Consider the following 23,594-nt stretch of genomic DNA (forward strand, 5'->3'; position numbering starts at 1 on the left):
CAGCACATCATAAACATGTAATTATCAATTATGTGTTTTTCAACAAACTGAGGTTGTAGAAGGCAGTCGACCAAACGTTTTCTGTTTTTTCAAAATTGTGTGCAGTGGTACTCTCGCTGGATCATCATACATTTACAGGTCGGGCCGAGGGGATTGTGGGCAGGTCAGTGGACCTTGAAGGAAAGTCTGTGGCTCATCAATAAGTCCAGGAGAAGTCTGCACCAGAATATATATTCTGTGGGTGAAACTGGTGCAGGATATGACTTCTGTTCTTGTGGAGTCACTGGTCAACCTGAAAGCTTTTGGAAGTCACTACTTTTGTGAGGCATAGGGCCCAGTCCAAAGGTTACATCCTCCTGGTTGTTGACTAAGGTATGAAACAAAATTATGGTAAGCTACTGAATTTGTAAAACTTCTCAGATGATTGTAAAATCATGACCTTTTGACACACTATCTGAATTGGCATCGAACATTTTTGCTAAGGCAGAGGGTAGTTGTGGTAAACCTGCTGACTCTATCTCACATTTACCAGGATGAAATTACTGCCCTGAATTATTTCATATTACACATTCCAACACTATCCAAGAACCCTTAAAACGAAATTTGAACGTCCAGTGAATGAATGAAAGGACAATACAAGATTTCAAATTTTAACACTTGTACTGTACCAAATGAACCCAAAGCAACAAGACATAAGTAGAATCAGTTGAAAATTCATAATTTAAACCAAATTAAAGAGAGGAATGCCGATTTAATTTCTACAATACCTTTCTTTGGACTCCCCCTTCAAAGCCCATTCCTTGGAATCACATGACGTTCTATGCAGGTTGAAATGTGAATTTACTATATTAATAAGTTTATTTCAACCATGAACAAAACCTTTCTTGCCTGTCACCTCAGCTGGTAAAGTAATTGTTAACAGGTGAGAATATCTTGCATCTTCTTCCTGCTGACACCACCATGGGCAGCTCCTTTGATCTTGAACAGCCACACAGCTTTTTGTCAGGCAGAATTCATGACAGGTTACAGAATACCCTGCGTTCTTCCATTTAACCTCAAGTTGAAAAGTGTTCCCAAGAATAACTTTATATCTGTAGCTCAAAGTGCTTTCATCTCTTTTAATTTGAGATTGGCTCGCCCTTAGATTCCCTTGTTTCCTCGTGAACTTCGAGTCAGCAAATGATTGCCGGAAAGTGGAAATAATTGCTGCAATTTGGACAATGTTCAAACTGCAACCAGGTCCTCCCCAGGCACTTTAAGTTAACCAAGTTGAACAAGAGAGCTTCACATTTGAAACCTACCAGGTTGAAACACAATGAGAATCCTCACTCAAATAATGCATTCAAGCAAAAAGAGTAATTTTCTCTTTCCTGACTGCTTAAACTTCAGCCACTGCTGGTAAAGTTCAACCAGAATTAACGCATTCTCTTGATCTAAGTGTGATAAACTGCAAGGACAAGTTACCACACACAGACAAATACACAGCACTCGGAGATACACAATCCCTGTGCCCTTAATGTCTGGGCTTGATGATTTATGAATTAACAAACTTTCAGAACACATTGTGAGGCTTAGATAAAACTGCACCCCCATTACATCCACAATCAGGACTGAGGAGCACAGAAGAAGGCAAAGTTCAAGACAAGTGGGTGAGCTGTTGAATAGACAGTGATGGGAGTGTGTGTGTAAACAAGGCTTACTCCACCAACCCAAGCATTGGGATTAATGCAAGGGTGAAACAAGCTTACATATCTTGGGAGGACAACCAAGGCACAGGAGTTCACATTGAACTTGGAATCCTTGAAAATACAAAGGATTAGAGAAACCATAGTGTTCATGTCCATAGACCCTTGAAGGCAAGAGGACAGGCAGATTCTGGGATCTGCGATGTTTGCTTTCATTGGTCCAGGCAATGAATGCAATGGCAAAGAGTTTATGATGGATCTGTACACCACATTTGTTAGACTACAGCTAGATTACTGCCTACAGTTCTAGTCACCACATTATTCCAGAAATGGGATGATAGCATTAGAGAGAGTGCAGAGGAGATTCAACAAGATGTTACCTAGGTTGGGGTGCTTTAGCTATGGACAGAGAGTGGATAGACTGGAGTTGTTTGTTCATGAGTAGAGAAGGTTGGGGGGGGCGGGGGGGGGGAGGGGGTGAGGTGATGTTGGGCTACAGATACCTGATTCTCAAGGTCACAGAAAAGGTAGAGGGGACAGATATTTCTCATTCTCAGAGGGATCAATACCCAAGCAGCACATTTTCAAGATCCCTGGGCAGATGGTTTTGAGCGAATTTGAGAAATTTATTTTTCATTTGGAGGGTTGCGGTTATCCAAAACTCCTGATCTGGAAAAGGTGGCAGATGTGGGATCCCTGAAGAGATCTAACAGGGTGGGGCAAGTCCAAACCTAGAGAGTAGAGGTTTATGGTGAGAGAAGAAAGATTTAAAAAGGAACTGAGGGGCAACTTTTTCACACAGCAGTTTGTGTGTGAAGGGAATGAGCTGCCAGAGAAAGTGTTGGAGGCTGGTACAATTACAACATTTAAAAGGCATCTGGATGGGTATATGAGTAGGAAGGATTTAGAGGGACATGGGCCAAATGCTAGCAAATGGGATCAGGCCAGATTGTCTTGTCTGGTCAGCAAGAACGAGTTGGACCAAAGGTTCTGTTTCCATGCTGTGTGATTCTTCTAAGTATTTAGATGGGCACTTGATACACCAGGAGGCAAGTGCATGGGAAATCATGTCTCACAAACTTGATTGAATTTTTTGAAGAAGTAACAAAGAGGATTGATGAGGGCAAAGCGGTAGATGTGATCTATATGGACTTCAGTAAGGTGTTTGACAAGGCTCCCCATGGGAGACTGGTCAGCAAAGTTAGATCTCATGGAATACAGGGAGAACTAGCCATTTGGATACAGAACTGGCTCAAAGGTAGAAGACAGAGGGTGGTGGTGGAGGGTTGTTTTTCAGACTGGAGGCCTGTGACCAGTGGAGTGCCACAAGGATCGGTACTGGGTCCACTACTTTTTGTCATTTACATAAATGATTTGGATGTGAGCATAAGAGGTGTAGTTAGTAAGTTTGCAGATGACACCAAAATTGGAGGTGTAGTGGACAGCAAAGAGGGTTACCTCAGATTACAACAGGATCTGGACCAGGTGGTCCAATGGGCTAAGAAGTGGCAGATAGAGTTTAATTCAGATAAATGAGAGGTGCTGCATTTTGGGAAAGCAAATCTTAGCAGGACTTATACACTCCTAGGGAGTGTTGCTGAACAAAGAGAGTGCAGGTTCATAGCTCCTTGAAAGTTGAGTCTCAGGTAGATAGGATAGTGAACAAGGAGTTTGGTATGCTTTCCTTTATTGGTCAGAGTATTGAGGACAAGAGTTGGGAGGTCATGTTGCGGCTGTACAGGACACTGGTTTGGCCACTGTTGGAATATTGCATGCAAATCTGGTCTCCTTCCTATTGGAAAGATGTTATGAAACTTGAAAGGGTTCAGAAAAGATTTACAAGGATGTTGCCAGGGTTGGAGGATCTGAGCTACAGGGAGAGGCTGATCAGGCTGGAGTTGTTTTCCCTGGAGCAACGGAGGCTGAGGGGTGACCTTAGAGGTTTACAAAATCATGAAGGGCATGGATAGGATAAATAGACTAAGTCTTTTCCCTGGCATGGGGGAATCCAGAACTAGAGGGCATAGGTATAGGGTGAGAGGGGAAAGATGTAAGAGACCTACGGGGCAACTTTTTCACACAGAGAGTGGTACATGTAAGGAATGAGCCGCCAGAGGAAGTGGTGGAGGCTAATACAATTGCAACATTTAAGAGGCATTTGGATGGGTATATGAATAGGAAGGGTTTGGTGGGATATGGGCCGGGTGCTGGCAGGTGGGAAGAGATTGGGTTGGGATATCTGGTCGGCGTGGACAGGTCGGATGGAAGGGTCTGTTTCCATGCTGTACATCTCTGTGGCTCTATGCTGGAAAATGGAGTGAGAAGCGAGATGTGCTCCTGTATGCTGACCAGCGACGGGGCTCAGTCACTGCACTGAACAAGGAGAGTTATCGGTTCAGAAAAGGCAACCTCTCTCTCTCTTTCTCTCTCTCTCTCCCCCAAATCAGAGGTCACCCTTCCTGGGGTTTTCTCGAAAAAGCAGTAGTTAGTTTGCATATCGGCATGCTGACGGCTCGGCACAGGCGGATCGGAACGAGAAACCAAACATCGAAATCGATGGAGAAAGAGCAACAGGTCTGACAGCAACAGCCGAGTGTGAAAGCAGAGTCTTGGGGTCCAAGACGTCTCTGCACAAAAGCTGCCGGAGCTGCTGAATTTTCACAACAACAATTGCTGGGGGGTTTCCCCCCCCCCCCCCAAGTTTCTGATTTCCAGCACCGGCAGTTCTTCAGGGGATTTTGTAATGTCAGAGAGAACAGAAGAGTCCGTAAGGTTGGCAGGATTTACGGCCCAATGTTATATTCTCTGGCCCGAGAAACAAGTGAAGCGGTTCACAATGTCGGGTCCGGCTTCAGACCTGGACTGGGCGAGATTTAACTCCGAAACCAAAGACTTGGTTCCAGAAAGACGCTCAAATGCTCACAGCTCCTGGCCAGAACCTCCAGCCGGTTTCTGTTCGCTCTCTGGTTGGGAATAAGATCCTTTTTTTTTACAAAATCCCCACGATCCGCTCCCGTCTCTCCCGTCCAACTCAGGAAAGGCTCGTGATTCCCTTACACCAGACACTGGGAATGTGAATGTGGAGCAACAGTAAAATTGGGTGAGGCTGGGTGAGGGGGTGGGTGCTGGTGGTGGAGGCTGGGGAGGGGGTGACTTGAGAAGTTGCTCCAACCCTCGCCGTTCGGGGTCAACTTGTGATCTGGGCACCGCGGGGCAATCCCAACAGGTGGAGAGTCTACCCCCTTTTCCCTGGGGGAAGAGGAGAGGGAGAGGGGGATGGGGAGGGAGAGGGAGAGGGAGAGGGGGATGGGGAGGGAGAGGGGGGATGGGGAGGGAGAGGGGGGATGGGGAGGGGGAGGAGGGAAAGAGAGAGAGAGGAGGGCAGGGAAAGGGAGGGAGGGAAGAGGAGACGAGAGGGGGAGGAGAGAGCAGAGGAGACGAGGAGAGGGACGGGAAGGGACGGGGGTCGGGGAGGAGAGACTGCGCTCGGACATGGGGGTCCTCCCGGAGAACAGGAGCAGCTCGGTGCTGGCGCTGAACGGTTCTGCTCGGCCCCCTCCCAGCCCGAGCCGGGCCATCGCCCTGGGTCTGACACTGGGCTCCTTCATCCTGTTCGCCCTGCTGGGCAACGTGCTGGTGGTCCTGTCGGTGGCCTGTCACCGGCCCCTGCAGACGGTCACCAACTACTTCACGGTGAACCTGGCGGTGGCGGACCTGCTGCTGAGCTGCAGCGTCTTGCCCCTGAGCGCCTGGCTCGAGGTGCAGGGCCAGTGGCCGCTCGGCCGGCTGCTCTGTGATGTCTGGGCGGCCCTGGACGTCCTCTGCTCCACCGCCTCCATCCTCAGCCTGTGCGTCATCTCCATCGAGCGGTACATCGGGGTGAGTTACCCGCTGCGGCACCCGGCCCTGGTGACCCAGGGGAGAGCGCTCTTCACCCTCCTGGGAGTCTGGAGCCTGGCCCTGGTCATCTCGGTGGGCCCCCTGATGGGCTGGAAGGAGCCGCCCCCCCCTGACCACACCGTGTGCCGAGTGACCGAGGAGCCCGGCTACGTGCTCTTCTCAGCCCTGGGCTCCTTCTACGCGCCGCTGGCCGTCATCCTGGTGATGTACTGCCGGGTCTACGTGGTGGCCAGGCGGGAAACCAGGAGCCTGGAGGAGGGCAGGAAGAGGGGGACAGGGGGGCGGGTAACGCTGCGCATCCACCGGCCGGAGAAGAGGGCGGACGCCGTGGACCAGGCTCAGGGTCAGGGTCAGAGCCAGCCCGGTGGCCGGGGCGCCCAGCTGAAGACTCAGTTCTCGGTCCTGCTCTTCAAGTTCACCAAGCAGAAGAAAGCGGCCAAGACCCTGGGCATCGTGGTCGGGGGGTTCATTCTGTGCTGGCTCCCGTTTTTCGTGGTCCTGCCCTTGGGTAAGAAACCATTTCCATTGCACTCTGACCTTCCGCTGCTTCCAATGCTTCACTTTGTGGCAATGGTGCGGGGAAAAGTTGCCTCTCTCTGAGTCTTGGACTTTGCCAGGGTTGGGAGGGAAATGGGGGGGGGGGGGGGGGGGAATGGTTGAGCTGCACAGACGAGCGGAAGGGGCCGGGGATATTTGACCCGGAGCGTTAGAGACCGAAGTGTGAAATCTCGCTAAGGTAAGCCCCCCCCTTCCCCCCTCCTCAGCCTCCCACCCTCCACGGACAATAGACCCAGCCTCTCCCTGAAGCTCATGACTTTATAAGTCTGTATAAAGTGGCGCGGGGGGGCATGGAGAGAGTTAGCAGGCAAGGTCTTTCTTCCCAGGTTTGGTGGGGTGGGTGGGGGGGAAAGAGAGTCCAGAAGTCGCGGGCATGGGTTTAAGGGGAGAAGTAAGATTTCAAAGAGATGTAAGGGACAGCTTTTTCACACAGAGGTTGGTGCGTGTTGAGCTGCCAGAGGAAGTGGAGGAGGCTGGTCCAATTAGAGCATTTAAAAGGCACTTGGAGGGGTATATGAATAGGAAGGGTTTGGAGCCACACGGGCCAGGTTGGGTTGCGATACTGTGGTCGGCGTGAGCGAGTTAGACCGAAGGGTCTGTTTCCGTGCTGTACCTCTCCCTGATTCTGAGAGTGTGACATTGGTCATCACCATCTTAGTGATGTTTCTAAAAGAGGGTCTGTTTGGGACTAATAATGAAACATTCTACCGTGGACCACGACTGACCTTTGCGTTTGGGTATAAACCGTGAGGAATGTTGTGTCGGAGGGAACAATGTTGTCAAGTTTTCCCCGAGACCGAACAGAAACCAGTGCACTTTCTTTGAGCAGCAAATAACACTCAGTCACTGGTGAGATGTCGGGCTGATATGGGAACTAGAGTCGAGAGCGTGTTGCTGGGAAAGCGCAGCATCCAAGCGGTTTCAGCAAAAGCTTGGATAAGCAGCAGCGGTGACAGAGCCCCCTAAGATAATAGTAGTGTGGAGACCTTGTCGGGGCATAAATAAGGGAACAGAAGATTACTACCAGCTCCGAGAGTGAGTGAAAGAGTAGAACTGTCACTCAGCGTCGGTGGAATCCGTTACAACAGTGTGAGGGTGAGGGATTAACTACGGTCGTGTCAGAAAGTGTATGGAGAAAAAGACACCGACAACGGAGGAGAGAAATTTCAAACTCAAATAAAAGTCAAATTGACTAAAGCAGGAGTTGGCCGGGCCGGGGGGGGGGGGGGGGAGGGAGCGTGACAGAATCCAACAGAACGCGCGGGAATGCAGTTGGATGAAATAATTGTACCATAATGCAACCATTCCGTCTTATATCATCTGCACCATAAATTATGGGCTGAAATAAAGCGCATTCAATCTTCAATGGATAGAAATATTTCTAACAAATGGTTTTTAGAAAGAAGGGTACAGAGAAATAGGTGGATTGGCCCTGCTAAATTGCCCTGTGTGTCCAGGGAGGTGCATGGGATTAGCCATAGAAAATGCATGGTCACAGCGTGTGGGTGGGGGACGCTGATTGGAGAAGCGATGTGGACTCGATGGGGCGAATGACCTGCTTCCACATCGTGGGGATTTTATGATGCTATATTTCTCCCCTGGCAGTGAACTTTACTGACTGGCATCCTGCCTAATAAGAGAAAGGATTTTTAAATTTGTTTCTCGGGAACTATGTTCTTGTTCCATTTGGAACCAATATTTTTTCAGCATTATTCAGGCTTTCTTTAAAAAAAAGGTGAAAAGCACAGGAAGCCGTGGGATGTTCAGAGTGAGGATATCAAAAGGAAATGGACAGCTTCCTTTCGTGCAAATTTAGAATTGCAGCCACAGAAGCGAGACCCCGAATCGTACTAAAAAGTTGGCAAACGCACCAAGAAAGACCACAAAAAAAAACTATGCAATGGGACGTGAGGTTACACAAGGATTCGATTGCAGTTCGGTCAATGAAGCAGAATACTGCAAGAATGATAGGTCAGCTACAACCATCTTTACAACAAACAGAATGCCAGCCCATCGATTGCGCCGGTTTCAAAAAGAAAATGAAAATATATTAAATTTTGGTAAAACAAACAAGGATAGAATTTATCCAATTAAAAGTCGGGCCTTGGGTAGTGCTGTGGTAGAGAGAGACCGAAAGGTTCGGGAACGTAACTCTTTCATATCTGCGTTCCATAAAAAAAACAAGGTGATTAAGGTGATGTGACGCGTGCTTGTGTTCAACGCACAGACATTTGAGTACCGGAGGAGTTGGGAAGATGTACTTAGATGTTGGTGAGGCCTCTGATGCAGAACTATGTCGAGTTGTGGTCGCCCTGTTGTATAACTGATGTTATACAACAGGAAGTTCAAAAGGCATCTACCAGGATAGTGCCAGGAATGGAGGGTTTGAGTTCGAAGGAGAGGCTGGATCTGCTGGGATTTGTTTCAGTGGAGTTCAGGAGGTAACCTTAAGAGGTTTATTATATCATAAGATTTACAGTTAAGGTGAATATCATATTTCTTTTCTAGACAGTGGGAGGGGGGGGGATTTCAAGACTGGGGGTATATTTTTAAGGTAAGGGGAGAAACATTTTAAAAATATTAAAGGACATAAAAAGAGATTAAAACATTAAAAGTCATGAGAGGCGTTTTAAAACAGTGGTTCATGAGCGAATTAAACGACTAGAGGAAATGATGGATGCAGATACAGTTATAACGTTTCAAAGGAATTTAGATGAGTAGATGAATAAGAAATATTCCAAGGGTGATGATCTAGCGCAGGCAAGTGGGACAAGTTTAGTTCAGGATTATGGTCGAAGGATCTGTTTCCATAGTTTGGGAGAAGATCTGTTTCCATGCTGACCGACTCTCTGACTTGAAATGGGGTGAGAAGGACCACTGGTAGCAATACAATGGGCCTTACGTACATATACAACAAGAGAAATCGGAGACCATTTGGCCCCTGAAACTTGTTGTTGGTAAGATGATAGTTGATGGTGTGTTTTACGCTCCACCTTCTCATCCAAACCAGATAAATACTCTTCAAAGGAATCAAAGGTTAAGATAAATCAGACAGTTAGATAGGGAACATTTTTCCTAGATGGTGATGGCGAGCATGAGAGGACATTGCTTTAAATGGAAGGGTGATAGATACCGGACACATCAGAGGTTGTAGAGGCTTGGAATGCAGTGCCTACAACAGTAGTAGACTCGCCAACATGAAGGGCCTTTAAATAGTCATTGGATAAATATATGGATGAAAATGGAATAGTGGAGTATATATGGGCTTCAGATATTATACTGACCTGTGGAACCAGAGGGCTGATAATAGATAAACCTCTGAAATACAAATATTCAATGAGACTGCCTCTTCTACCTTCTGAGACACAATTTCAAAGTTCCTCAATCCTCAAAAAAAAATTCTCTTCATCTCGATCCCCAAAGGACTTTTTAAAAAATTAGGAAATGCTGTTATAAGTGACCCTTACTTCTGGATTTCTTATCTACTTCCACCAAGGCATTTCTCATTCTTTTGAACTCCAAAAGAAGCAAGTCCATCTGTCCAACCTGTCCTCCTGAGACCACCCACTCATCCTGGGAATCAATCAACTAAACCTTCAGTGCATTTCCATCCTCTGCTAAATAAGGAATCCAAAAACTACACATACTTATTACAATCTTGTCTCACCAATGCCTTACTAACTGAAACATAAAAATTAAGTTTAAGCTCATTCCAAATGACAAACAGTATCCCATGAGCTCTCTTGATCAGGTGCCCTACCTACACTCCACATTATGGTATTTGTGGGTCAGATGTTATAGTTTAGATTCCACACAAAGTTTCCAGGCACTATTCACATGTTTATGTAACACATCAAACTAAAGATACAACTTTATATTACAATCTGCAACTTGAAGGCCAATTATTTCCATCTCCTGACTTCATCACAAATTTTCTTCAACTTCCCTGCAGGATGTTCCTTAACCCCAAATCCAACTGAAATTTTCACAAAAACCAAATGTTACTGAATTGCACCAAACAGTGCTCTGTTTGAATCACATTAAAACGTTTTTACAGTGTGGAGAAGATATCACAACCATTCGATCATTCATTTCAAGCAGCTGCCAAATCTAAATAATTTATTAAACCTGCAAACTGATGACTTGATCAAAACAAGGAGTCAAATGTTACCATTTTGTTTGTAAAGGACATGTTAGTATTGTGGGACATTTTACTACATTAAAAAGGTGCTGCATAAATGCAACTTTTCCTGTTGTTGTTATTCATGATGGCTATTTTTTATTAAACATTAGAATGAATTCAAGCCTTGGAGATGAAAGGGGATTAATTGTTTTTTTTCATGAGCCTTGTTTGTACTCATTACAGAATGGCACCTTCTTCCTTGTACGGTGGTAAAAAATGAAGAGGGGGTGGGGGGAGGGGAGATCATTCAGGTTACATTATGACAAATGTTTTTGTTGGGCAACCAATTCACGTTTCAAGATGAAATGCCCGCCCTATTATTTGAAATGGTATTATTTTAAATAACTTAAATTTTTCATTAAATTCAGCAAGAAACAAATTTGATCAACGCTTCTTACAATCAACAGAATACCATCCTCTTTGTGGAAATGGTGTAATTATTCAGCCCTGTGTGCTCCAGTGCTTCTCTGTGCATTAAAGACACCTGACTCTGAATTCAAAGCTTCTTTTTGCAAGGCAACAAAACAGGTTACATGTTAGTGCCAACAAATCTTCCCTTCTCCATTTACTCCACATCCTTTCATTTATGGTGCTCTAACACCTGTGCCTTTCTGAGTCTCAATTTCTCTTCTTCAAAAAACAAACATCTTTTCAAATGAAAAAATTCTTTGAGTCTTCAACACAAAAAGGGGCAGGTTCAGTATCTTTAAATGCTGAAAGTATTATTCAAATGCACCAGAATTGAAGGCTTGATGCCACAGTTGCCAGTCAGTTTGAAGATTAGTGAAGTATATGAAAAGGAGAGAGATGTGGAGACCAATCAGCCCATAGGGTGATAGTTGCTCCCATTCCCCCCAGTCATGGCTGCCTCCCACTGAGAGCATGAAACAGGCAAGCACATGATTATTTCTGTTTCCATGGCTCGTTTCTACTGGACCAGATCGTTAGCCTGTCACTAGGGGCCACACAGCTTGAAAGGCATAATTCTGCCTCAAGTTTAGCAAGGCAAACTCCCATTCTGCCACTCATACACTGGAAAAATTTGCAATTCATAATCAGTCAATTTTGACATGCAAGAAATGAATCTTTCTTGGGTGGAACCTGATCCCAAAGCCTCACAGTAGAGGCAAAGATGCTACCCACAGCAGGGCAATACCGCTCCCCCCCCCCCCCACCCCCCACCCCCCCCTCCCCAATCACCATTGGTAACAGCTCCTCAATAATTACTGGAGTGTCGGTATACCTTCACACGGTGCGAAATTACATTTCACAGGTTGGCAGCTCTTTTGATAAACTTCTCAAATTGTTTGCACTAGTTTGAAATGACACCCTTTGTCTGACTGTCACGGTTCAACGTTAAGTCTGTGTTTACCATTTCATCATGATCTTAAATGCTCGAGACACGTTTTAAGTCTTCAGTTTTGTATATTTTGCCACAGAAGTGAATTCAACCAAATTCATTTCAAAGGGTTAAAATTCAAGAACAGAGACACACTGTTGAGGCTGCATGATGGTCTGGCCAGGCGTCTTTTGGAATATTTAAAGCAGTTCTGGGACCACATCTATCGGGGGATGGGCTGCTCTTTGGGAGGATCCAGAGGCAGGTCATGGGAGTGCTGCAAAAAGGACTTGGACAGGTTAGCAGTGTGGGCAAAGAAGTGGCACATGGAATACAATTTGCAAATGTGTGAGGCCGTGCACTGTAGTAGGATGAAGAGAGGCATAGACCACTTTAGAAACAGGGAAAGGCTTCAGAAATCTAAAGGACAAAGGGAATTGGGAGTCCCAGTTCAGGATTCTCTGAAGGTTAACATGCAGATTCAGGTCGCAGATCAGAAGGCATAAGCAATGTTAGCTAGAGGACTAAAATATAACAGCAGAGATGTTTTTCTAAGGCTGTACAAGGCTCTGGTCAGGCCACCATTGGAACATTCTGAGAAAGTTTGGACCCTGGTCTAAGGAAGGATGTGCTGGAGTTGAAGGAGGTCCAGAGTACCCCACGGATGAATGGCTTGTCACATGAGGAGCAGGTGAGGACTTTGGGTCTATGCTGGATGCAACTTAGAAAGATGAGGAGGGATCTCATCGAAACTTACAGAATACTGAAGCATGTGAATATATTGGAAGGGTCAAAGATCCTTCCATTATTAGGAGAGAAAAGGACCCGAGAGGATAGTCTCAACATGATGTCATGACCTTGTGCCACTGAGGGGAGGAAGAATTTCTTCAGCCAAAGAGTGGTGAATCTGTGGAACTCATTGCCGCAGAGATCTGTGGAGGTCTCGTCATCGAGCATATTTAAGACAGAGATAGACAGGTTCTCAACCAGAAAGGGAATCAAGTGTGATAAGGAGAAGGAAGGAGAATGGCGTTGAGAAAATGTGTCAACCATGTTCAAATGAAGGAGAAGACTTGATGAGTTGAATGGCCTAATTTTGCTTCTATAGCTTATGGTCTAAGTTGAAAACACAAGATTGGTGATGATCAGTTATAATTTACTCACAGCTATTCTTGGTGTTTCGGTTTGGACCAAAGTTTTGCAGCAATGTTTTAAAAATTGAAGAAGCAAAAATCAACAGACCCAGTGCATTGGCAAGGATTTGGTCCCTTTTAAACAGTTACTTGGACTGAAGGGAAAATAGGAGCCTTTCAAACAGGAAGGTCACAAGGGTAATGAGGTTTCTCAAAGAGAAAGCACTATGAATTTTCCTGGAAATGAAGAGTTAAGAACCACAGGAGACTGTCCAGAAGAGAACACAGCCTGTCTGGAAATACTCATGCTGTTCCTATGGTATCATTGAGAACTGTGCTCAGTCACATATGATGAGTGTTTTTGGTGTCCACCTCAGTGTGCTACAAAGCAGCTGCATCATTTCGATCAAGCCACATTTCACAATTGTCCTTTTAGTTCTGCTTTGGAAAGACTAAAGAACTAAAAGGGATCAGAATATTCCTGTTAAGGCATAAGAGTGTGTTACAGCTTAAATCTCTGAACTTGAACAATCGTGGAAGTACATGCAAGATCCACATTGGCTTACAGCAGAGTATGGTCTCTGGAACTGAACGATTGTCAACAATAACCTGTAACTCCTTGTGTCAAGGTTTTCAAATCATTTCTTTCAAAGTTGTGTGTCCCAAGTTTGGAATTTCATGTACTATCTTCCAGCCCTCTGTACAGAGGATCAGGAGGAGAGAAACAGGGTCCTTTCCCTCAGGTAGGTTTCAGTGTGACAAGGACACTGCAGGCATTCCCTCTCCATGTACTTCTAAAGACAAAACATGACATGGATTTTTTTCTGGAAAATGAAATACCTGTATCGCAGCTGTTGGTCAGTCTCAGAACTGGACAACTGATGTTGTCAAAACATAGATTCTGTGAACAGACACAGCATGAACAATTGAAAGTTCTCCTTCTCCTCAAGAATGAAACAAGACAAAATATTCTTCCTCATATTGTTTTTCTACTATACTGTACAATACTGTCAAAAACAAACAACCTGATGAGGAAATGTGCCAAATGATAAAAGGCAAAGAGACATGATAATAACTGGTTATTCTCAGCATCATCTAGTGGTGTCCTCAACTCATCCATTTACTTATTTTCCATTCAGATTAAGAGCAGGCTGCTACATTCAAGTTTTACAATGGGACAGAGAGAGATCGAGTAGACTTTAAGGAGAGCGCTATTCCTAATGAAGGGCTTTTGCCCGAAAAGTCGATTTTCCTGCTCCTCGGATGCTGCCTGACTGCTGTGCTTTTCCAGCACCACTCTAATCTACACTCAAGTATAGCGCATGTAAGTGAGAATATTACTGAGAGATATGGACAGGTTCGTGATCAGGTCAACTCTTTGTGTGTAAGCCAAGTCGAGTAATCACCAATTACAGTCAAAGCAGAGAAACAAAAAGAATAGAATAAATTAAACATTAATCAAGATTTTTATTAAAGGGAAAACTTAGCTTTGAACTTAATTCAGGAACACTTGTGCTGCAATAACCTGTATGGAGTGCAACCATTTGAAGAGATTAATGACTGATGATTGGTTTATAAGGTTGGTCCAGCAAATCTCGAGGTTATTGCGGATGGCTTGCCAGATTTATAGAACAATAAAGAAGGTGCTACAGGTTTGTGTAATTAGTTTCTGGCGTGTCTATGTCTGTTTTGGTCTCAATAACTCCAGGGCCATTCGTGATGCATGTTGTCAATGTGTAAAGTCTGCTTTCACAATCTTCCAATATCTTCAAAGCATTTTCTCACAGCTTTTGTCAGTTCTTTGAATTTCTAGATATTCCAAACATAGTAGCTTGAGTTGGGCTGTCAAGTGTACATGCTTGTCAAGTTACTTGTCTCGCACTTGTCAGGGTAGAATGGCAACTGCGTCAAATTCTAATGGGAACACCAATTTATACAGTCGGAGATAAAGGTGCAGATAGTTAATGCTGATTGGGTGTGGTGTTGACATGCAGAATGTACCAGGCAAATATTATTCCCTGGCCATTTTAAATGTTCCGCCAGCCATGCTGATCTTGATCGATTAAGGTTTTGATACGGTAAATTCCTTGAGGTTTCTTAAGCTTATGCAGGATTTGAATGTTGGGATAAAAGCACATGACTTTTGAGTCATACAGCACCAAAGAAGCCCTTCAGTCCATCCAGTATGTGCTGATCTATCTACACTTATCCCACTTGTTTCAGTGCTTATAACTGACATTTTCACCCTAGTATCAATTGACACATTTGTGCATCTCTTGCATGCACCATTTTAAACAAAATCTAACAGTTCGGTTTTGTTAAATTAGTAAAGCCACAAAGTGCCAAAATGTGAACAACAGTTTATGCTTCCATAATATTCAACATTGTAAGACACTGATCATAAGACACTTCACAGGGTTATTGCAAAGCAAATATGATCTCAAGACATATGACAGACATCAGATGCCAGAAGGTCAGATGACCCAAAGATTCATCAAAACCCTACATTTCAAGGCTTATCAGAACATAGAACATTACAGCGTAGTACAAGCCCTTCGGCCCTCGATGTTGTGCTGCCCTGTGCTGAAGCCCATCTCACCTACACTATTCCATTCTCGTCCATCTGCCTATCCAATGACCATTTAAATGCCTGTAAAGTTGGCGAGTATACAACTGTTGCAGGCAATGCGTTCCACTCCCCTACTACACTGAGTAAACAAACTACCTCTGACATCGATCCTCTATCAATCACCCCTCAATTTGAAGCTATGGCGCCTTGTGCTTGCCATCACCATCCAAGGAAAAAGGGTCTCACTGTCCACCCAACCTAACCCTCTGATTATCTTGTATGTCTCAACCATGTCACCTCTCAACCTTCTTCTCTCTAACGAAAACAGCCTCAAGTTCCTCAACCTTTCCTCATAAGACCTTCCCTCTGTGCCAGGCATCATCCTAGTGAATCTCCTCTGAACACTTTCCAAAGCTTCCACATCCTTCCTATAATGCAGTGACCAGAACTACACGCAATACTCCAAGTGCGGCCGCACCAGAGTTTTGTACAGCTGCCGCTTGACCTCATGGTTCCGAAACTCAATCCCTCTACTAATAAAAGCTGACACACTGTATGCCTTCTTAACAGCCCTATCAACCTGGGTGGCCATTTTCAGATTTCTATGTACATGGACACCAATATCTCTCTGCTCATCGACACTGCCAAGAATCTTACCATTAGCCCAGTACTCTGCATTCACTCCTTCCAAAGTGAATCACCTCACACTTTTCTACATTAAACTCCATATGCCACCTCTCAGCCAAGCTCTGCAGCTTATCTAGGTCCCTCTGTAACCTACAACGTCCTTCGGCGCTATCCACAACTCCATCCACCTTAGTGTCATCTGCAAATTTACTAACCCATTCTTCTACGCTCTCCGAGTTTATAAAAATGACAAACAGCACTGGACCCAAAACAGATCCTGGTGGTACCCCACTAGTAACTGAATTCCAGAATGAACATTTCCAATCAACTACCACATTGTCTTCTTTCAGCTCACCAATTTCTGATCCAAACCACTAAATCGATCTCAATCCTATGACTCCATATTTTGTGCAGGAGCCTACCATGGGGAGCCTACTATGGGGTATGCCTTACTGAAATCCATATCCACCACATCAACTGCCTTACCCGCATCCACCTGTTTGATCATCTTCTCAAAGAACTCCAGAAGGTTTGTGATGCACACTCTACCCTTTACAAAACTGTGTTGACTATCCCTAACCAACTTATTCCTATCAAGGTGATTATAAACCCTACCTCTTCAAACCTTTTCCAATACTTTACCCACAACCAAAGGAAGGCTCACTGGTCTGTAACTACCAGGGTTGTTCTACTCCCCTTCTTGAACAAGGGAACAACATTTGCAATCCTCTAGTCTTCTGGCACTCTTCCTGTAGGCAATGACAGCAAAAGCCAAAGGCTCAGCAATCTCCTTCCTGGCTTCCCAGAGAATCCTACATAAATCCCCTTGGCTGGTTGGGATTTATTCTATTTTCACACTTTCCAGAATTTCTAACACCACCTCCTTGTGAACGTCAATCCCATCTATCACCTACCTACCTCACCTACGTCAAAATCTCGTACCTGGCTGGGTTCAGTACCAAATAGATTATGGGCTCGCCCCTTGTTGGCCTGTCTACATACTGTGTCAGTAAACCCTCCTGTATACAATGGACAAAAACTGTCCCATCTAAAGTATCTATTCCCAGTCAATATTTGGGAAGTTGAAATCCCCCATAACAACTACCCTGTTGCTCTCGCTCCCACTGAAAATAATCTTTCCTTTCCTTTAAATGTCTGGGCCTATTCAGAGGCCTGTAGAAAACTCCCAACAGGATGACCTCTCCTTTGTTGTTTCTCATCTCAGCCCACACTACCTCAATTGATGACTCCTCAAACGTCCTTTCTGCAGCCATAAGACCACCTTTCTCTGTTCTGACTGAAACATCTAAATCCCAGAACCTGAAACAACAACTATTCCTGTCACTACTCTACCCATGTCTCTGAAATAGGCACAACATCAAAATCCCAGGTACCGACCCATGATGCAAGTTCACCCAGCTCACTACAGACGTTCCTGGCATTCAATTGACACACTTCAAATCAACGTTTTGCTCGCCGGTGTCCTCTTGCAACCCTGAAACCTCATTTCAGACCTCCCTACTCTCAACCTCCTCTATACTTGAACTACAATTTAGTTTCCCATCCCCCTGCTAAATTTAAACCCATCCAAAAAAAACATTAGCAAATTTCCACCCCTAGGATACTGGTGCCCCTCTGGTTCAGGTGAAGACCATCCTGTTTGTAGAGGTCCCACCTACCCCAGAAAGAGCCCCAATTATCCAAGAATCCAAAACTCTCCCTCGCTGCACCATCCCTGTGGCCACGTGCTCAACTCCTCTCTCTCCCCCATTCCTCCTCTCACAAGCAGATGGCACAGGCAACAAACTAGAGGTAACAACTCTTTGTCCTCACTCAAAGCTTCCACCCTTTCTCCCTGAATTTCTGCCTGAAATCCCCATCTCTCTTCCTACCTATGTCATTGGTGCCTATGTGGACCACAACTTGGGGTGCTCCCCCTCCCTTGCAAGGATTCTGAGAACATGATCGGAGATCTATCACGAACCCTGGCACCTGGAAGGCAACACACTAAGTCTCTCTCAATCCCACAGAACCTCCTGTCTGTACTCCTAACTATGGAGTCCATAATGACTAATCTCTGCTCCTCTTCTCCCTTCCCTTCTGAGCAATGGGGACAGACTCTGTGCTAGAGACCTTGGAAAGAACCAAAAAAAAAATGAGGCAAAGAAATGTAGGAAAAATAATCCAGAGCTGAAAGCAATGAAAACAATTGCTAGACACACAGACAGAGAGACAGACAGACACACAGACAGACACACAGACAGAGAGACAGACAGACAGACAGACAGACAGACAGACAGAGAGACAGACAGAGAGACAGACAGAGAGACAGACAGAGAGACAGACAGAGAGACAGACAGAGAGACAGACAGAGAGACAGACAGAGAGACAGACAGAGAGACAGACAGACAAATTGTAATTGGAAATGCACAAGAGGCCACAATGAGAGAGGTGCATGTTTCACTGTCATTTATGAGGTTGAAAGGTAACTCAGAAAGGAGGTGGGAGCAAAGCCAGGGAGGCATATAAAATAACTGGTGAAAATTGTAAAATTTTGACGGGCATGGAAGTAAATGCAGGCCAAAAGAAAACATGAGATAAAGTCACCAACAGCCTGGCTAAATCACAGACTGTTGTCAGCAAGAGAGTTGGTGTCAGAAGCTTGGATCAGAATTGTGAGTGGGAACCAAAATAATGCCCAAACACTCTTCACAGAAGAGTGAGACAATTCCTGCAGAGGTCATTTCACCTAAAACTGAATTCTGATAAATGGGATGTTGCAGCATCAAAACTTGAATTTGTATAGCACCTTGAACATAAGTTGTCTGTACAAGTGGCACTCAGTCTTGGAAATAAATTTAAACTTAATTTGAAATGAAACATAAATGCGGATGTGAAGTTGCAGCAACGGAGAGTTTTACAAAGGGAATTACAAAGCTTCAGTCCTGTCGAATGTAAGGCATGGTTATAAATGATGCAGATGAGAATATAGGAGGGGCATGGTCAGAAATTTTGCAGATGACATCAAAATTGGTAGTGCAGTGGACACTGAAGGAGGTTATGTAAGAGGACAATGGGATCTTGATCAACCAGACTTGTGAGCCAAGGAATGGCAGATGGACTTTAATTCAATGACATCTGAGGTGTGGCATTTTGGTGAGACAAAGCAGGGTAGGACTTACACTGTTAATGGCAGTGTTGTCAGAGAGGCCGGGGGTGGGGTTGCTGTGCAGGTACATAGTTCCTTGAAAGTGGCATCGCACGTAGACAGGGTGAAGAATGAATTAGGCACCCTTGCCTTAGTCAGTCAAAGCACTGAGTAAAGGAGTTGGGAGATCATGTTACAGCATTACAAAACATTATGAAGGTCAGACTTGAAGTACTACATAGGATTGTAGTTGCCCTGCTATGGGAAGGATGTTATTAAATTGTCAAGGATGTAGAAGAGATTTACCAGGATGTTACTGGGACTAGAGGGTTTGAGTTACAAGGGGAGACTGGATAGGCTGGTATGCCTTTCTCTGGAGCATCGGGTTTATAAAATCATCAGAGGCATGGATCAGGTGAGCAGCCAAGGTCTTTTCTCAAGAGTAGGGATATCCAAAACTGGAGGGCATAGAGAAACAGATATCGATAAACACAATCCACCAGTTCCTCAGGAACAAACCCAAACAGACAGACACAATGCAACCAAAAACTACAGCCATATTACTTTACATCCAAGATGCATCAGAAACGACTCCCAGACTAGTCAGACCACTTGGCATCATGGTAGCTCACAAACCTACCCACAGTTAAACAGCGACTAGTGAAACTCAAGGATGCATTAGAAACAACCAGCAAAACTAACATCACTTACAAGATACCATACTGTAAAAAAAACACTACAATGGACAAACAAGCAGGAAACTTGCCACCAGGATACACGAACACCAACTGGCCACCGAAAGACATGACCCACTATCATTAGTTTCTACACATACAAAGAAGGACACCACTTTGACTGGGACAACACACACATCCTCAGACAGGCAAAACAAAGCCATGCATGAGAATTCTTAGAGGCATGACATTCTAACCAGAACTCCATCAATAAACACATAGATTTCGACCCCATCTACCTCCTCTTGAAAAAAAGAGAGAGCCGGAAGTGACATCACCCAGGTTAAGAAAACAAGACCTGTAAACAGAAAGGAGAGACATGCCACCAGCACTTCACCGGAGACTCTCATCGATGATTTTACCCTGTATAGTGATGAAAACAACCCTTCTAGCTCAGTGAGCAAACTTACATCCTTATCAGCCTGAGCTACAAACCCTCTCAAAAATCACTAACTTTCTATGACCATCTGAAAAGCACCTACATTTTGATGTCTCCCTTCAATTGAGGCAAATGGAGTTTGGATTACTCATATCCTTCTTGTGTTTTCTATAACTCTGATTAGTCCTTTTTCTATTTCAGGGAGATCGAATTGTGACTTTGTATTCTGCAAGAACCACAGTACAGTTGATTATAACATTGTACGTGTGCTTTCATTGTGCAGTTTGCTGTCAAGCAGAATGTACTGAAATTATGTGCCTCTTGCATCCATCACAGAACAAAGGAGTTTCAGGCTCATAATAACTGATCTTGTGCAATACAACAAAAATGACAAAACACCTTTGATTTTAAGATTTTCTTTGGAAGCATTCACATAAAAGCTGCTTCATTTAGGGCCGTTCAGTTGCCAAGTCAGTAGTCTTTATTGATCCATGTTTATCTATAACTACTCAGATAATGTGCTACTCGAGTGTTTCGGTCAAATAGTACAAATGCATGCGAGGGAAAGCTCAATACTTGAGAGAGTACGGAACAGATACATTGGTAGATGAAGTGAAGTACGGATAGGAGGAACTTAGTATGATACATAAATACTGCTACTGATCTGTTGGGCTGAATGGTCTTGTTTGATATGCCTCTGAGCATTGGGCCAGTTCTTTACTCACGTACAGAATTATAGGCTACATTTATCACAATTGTAATGTCTTTTGTCATGACATACAAGACCATCTACGAAATACCCTGATCGCCTCGATTATAAACAGGGGCTACTCTTATCTTGAAGAAGAGACAGAAGTATGGATTGGGGATACCAACCTTCGACATAAATGCCTTTAAGGAATGAGACATCTGAATCATTCCATCACTTAAAGCCCATGTTCCTGGCCTTGACATACAAAAAGAAATATCTATTTTACAATTTCTGCTGGGAGTCTACTTTTATAACCTATTAATCAAGAATCAAACAGTACACTGAACTGTACCTGTCTGGAGCCTTCCACACCCAAGCTCTGATCACAATGACAACTCCTGATCCAGGCCTGACATTGAAACGTGTGAATAGAAAGAAGAATCTCCACTGTCTTCATGGAGACAAAGTTAAGTGTCTCACATTCCATCTCACATCCATGTCACATTAATATAAAACTCAATTTATATTTTTTTTTGAAGCAGTGGTACCCTTTTCATCTAAGTGAAATCACATACTCTGAAATCACATTAATCGTGACAGGCAACAAGAAAAAATGTTTTCATCTATTTGTCCAAAGAACCTTGAGATCATAATGATTTATTTGTCAAACACACATTGGAGAAATAGTCTCCAATGGTAAGAGTTTGCCAGTGGTTCAAGTGCCTGCTGTCTATTTAAGATGAATAGCAAGATCAGATAAATGCACATAAAATCAATTGTATTCCAAGCTTCATAGGATCTTTGTATTATTTTACTTACGCAATACCTCTGAACACAAAGTTGCTGTTTGAACTTGGCAATCACAGACAGAAAAGTTTTAACATCAACCCATTGCTTCTCCTGCTGTGTTTCTCCTTCCTCCAGCCTTTGAAGTCTCCCCTGCTGCAGACTCATCTATTTGCAGAGTGGATGAAGGTACTCTTAAAAAAAACACATATCAGCGGTTCAACTGAACTCACCGTGAAAACGTTCAATGACAACACAAGTGGAAGACGACAACAAAATGACCTGTGAAGCCACACTTGTCTTTTCACATTTCATCTGCCCAAATATGACCTCTTCCACCCCACCCAGCTGCTGAGAGTTCAGAACCCAAGTTATATCATTCACTGAGACACTAGTCACAGCAGGTCTTATGTGAAGCCCAACACCAAAACTTCCTGTTTCTCCAGTACATGTGCCAGTGGCCCCCATGAATTGAAACCCAACTTTCCATGACTGTCTTTAGCAGCAATGTCACTTCAAAATGATGCGAGAAACCTGCAGACATTCCACCTCACAGAAGCAGATCGCAGCCAAGCAATGGCCGAAGATGTTGCCAGTTTGAAGGATGGTCTGTTTAGCCAAAGTTCCAGACCAATACATCAGGGACCAAAGGTTTTAGCAGGGTATGTGCCTTTTACCTGGACAATTCCCTGAAGCTGTTGTTACTACCCAGTCGGGCCTAGAGGTAACTCCAGCCACGTGGATGACGGTGAGGTCTGTGGTCCCCAGCAGTGATAAAAAGAGTATAAACACAACATGACGCGTATCAACCTATCCGAAGAACAAATGTATTTAAAAAGAACCAAGGCAAGGAAATCAAAGTAGATTGTTTGCACTTCAAATGTTCAATGCAATACTGTGCATCATTTTGCTTCTGCAAACTGTGTTTCATGTAGAACATTCCAAGAGCAACTTGCTATTTCTGGTCAGTCTTGTTTTTTTTAACCTGTGGAACAACAAATTGGGGTCACTGCCCAGCACCACTCAAGTGCTGTTGGATGATCTTGATTTGGAGGACTGATACTCTATTTCAGCCTAGTCCACATTTTCTCGCACAGGAAGCCTCAAAAGGAAGATAAGTAAGCTGGACCCACAATCATGCAATAGCCATGTTTCCCAATTCAAACTGCCAACAAAAAGCATTTAACTTGACAGAGACATTATGGTCCTCCAATAGCTCAAACTCCAAGCTTTACTGCTCGTGTTAGAAATTTGTTATCATTTTGCACTTGAGCACAAATCCACTCCTCTCACACAGAGCATTATGGATTGCAGTTCGGAGGATAATACTTTTATGATTGGTCCGGTGCACGGAGGACTTCAATTACTTTCCCACAAGTGCCCCAGCTAAATCCTACTTTTGTATTCATAAATATCAACCTTAGTGGACCACTGTTTGCAGTTTGTGGAGGATTTTGACCAGCACCTTATTAAAGTTAGCTTCAATTTAAACACAAGCTTTCACTTACAAATCCATTTTTGGGGATCGTGTCATGTAATTTCTTCATTGTCATTTTCAAACTGGACTAAATTAATCCTCCTCCAATGAATTACTTATTTAAATTCAACCTGATGTCAGTGCAAGTACACACCTTAAATCATGTTTTTGTTTTCTTTTACTCCCACAGGTTCTTTCTTCCCGAAGTACAAAGCCCCAGAGACCATCTTCAAAATAACATTTTGGCTTGGCTATTTTAACAGCTGCATTAACCCCATCATATACCCAGCTTCAAACAAAGAATTTAGGAAGGCATTTCAAAGCATCTTGAAGGGTCAATGCTGTCACAGGAAAAGGGCATCATTTCACCCTCCCCTGAGCTACA

At 44.2% G+C, this 23,594-nt stretch overlaps 1 protein-coding gene across 1 annotated transcript in view; it reads left to right on the top strand.

The window, feature by feature from the left end:
- Positions 1-5,177: 5,177 nt before the first annotated feature.
- The window catches only part of LOC140459558 (alpha-1A adrenergic receptor-like), a 20,083-nt gene continuing 1,666 nt past the window's right edge, over positions 5,178-23,594 (top strand). The window contains exons 1-2 of the mRNA XM_072553804.1: positions 5,178-6,093; positions 23,400-23,594. The exon at positions 23,400-23,594 is cut by the window's right edge and continues 1,666 nt beyond it. Coding sequence (XP_072409905.1) covers positions 5,178-6,093; positions 23,400-23,594 — 1,111 coding nt within the window. The remainder of the gene's footprint in view (positions 6,094-23,399) is intronic.

The sequence above is a fragment of the Chiloscyllium punctatum genome, chromosome 35, assembly GCF_047496795.1.
Source record: "Chiloscyllium punctatum isolate Juve2018m chromosome 35, sChiPun1.3, whole genome shotgun sequence".
Lineage (NCBI taxonomy): Eukaryota > Metazoa > Chordata > Chondrichthyes > Orectolobiformes > Hemiscylliidae > Chiloscyllium > Chiloscyllium punctatum.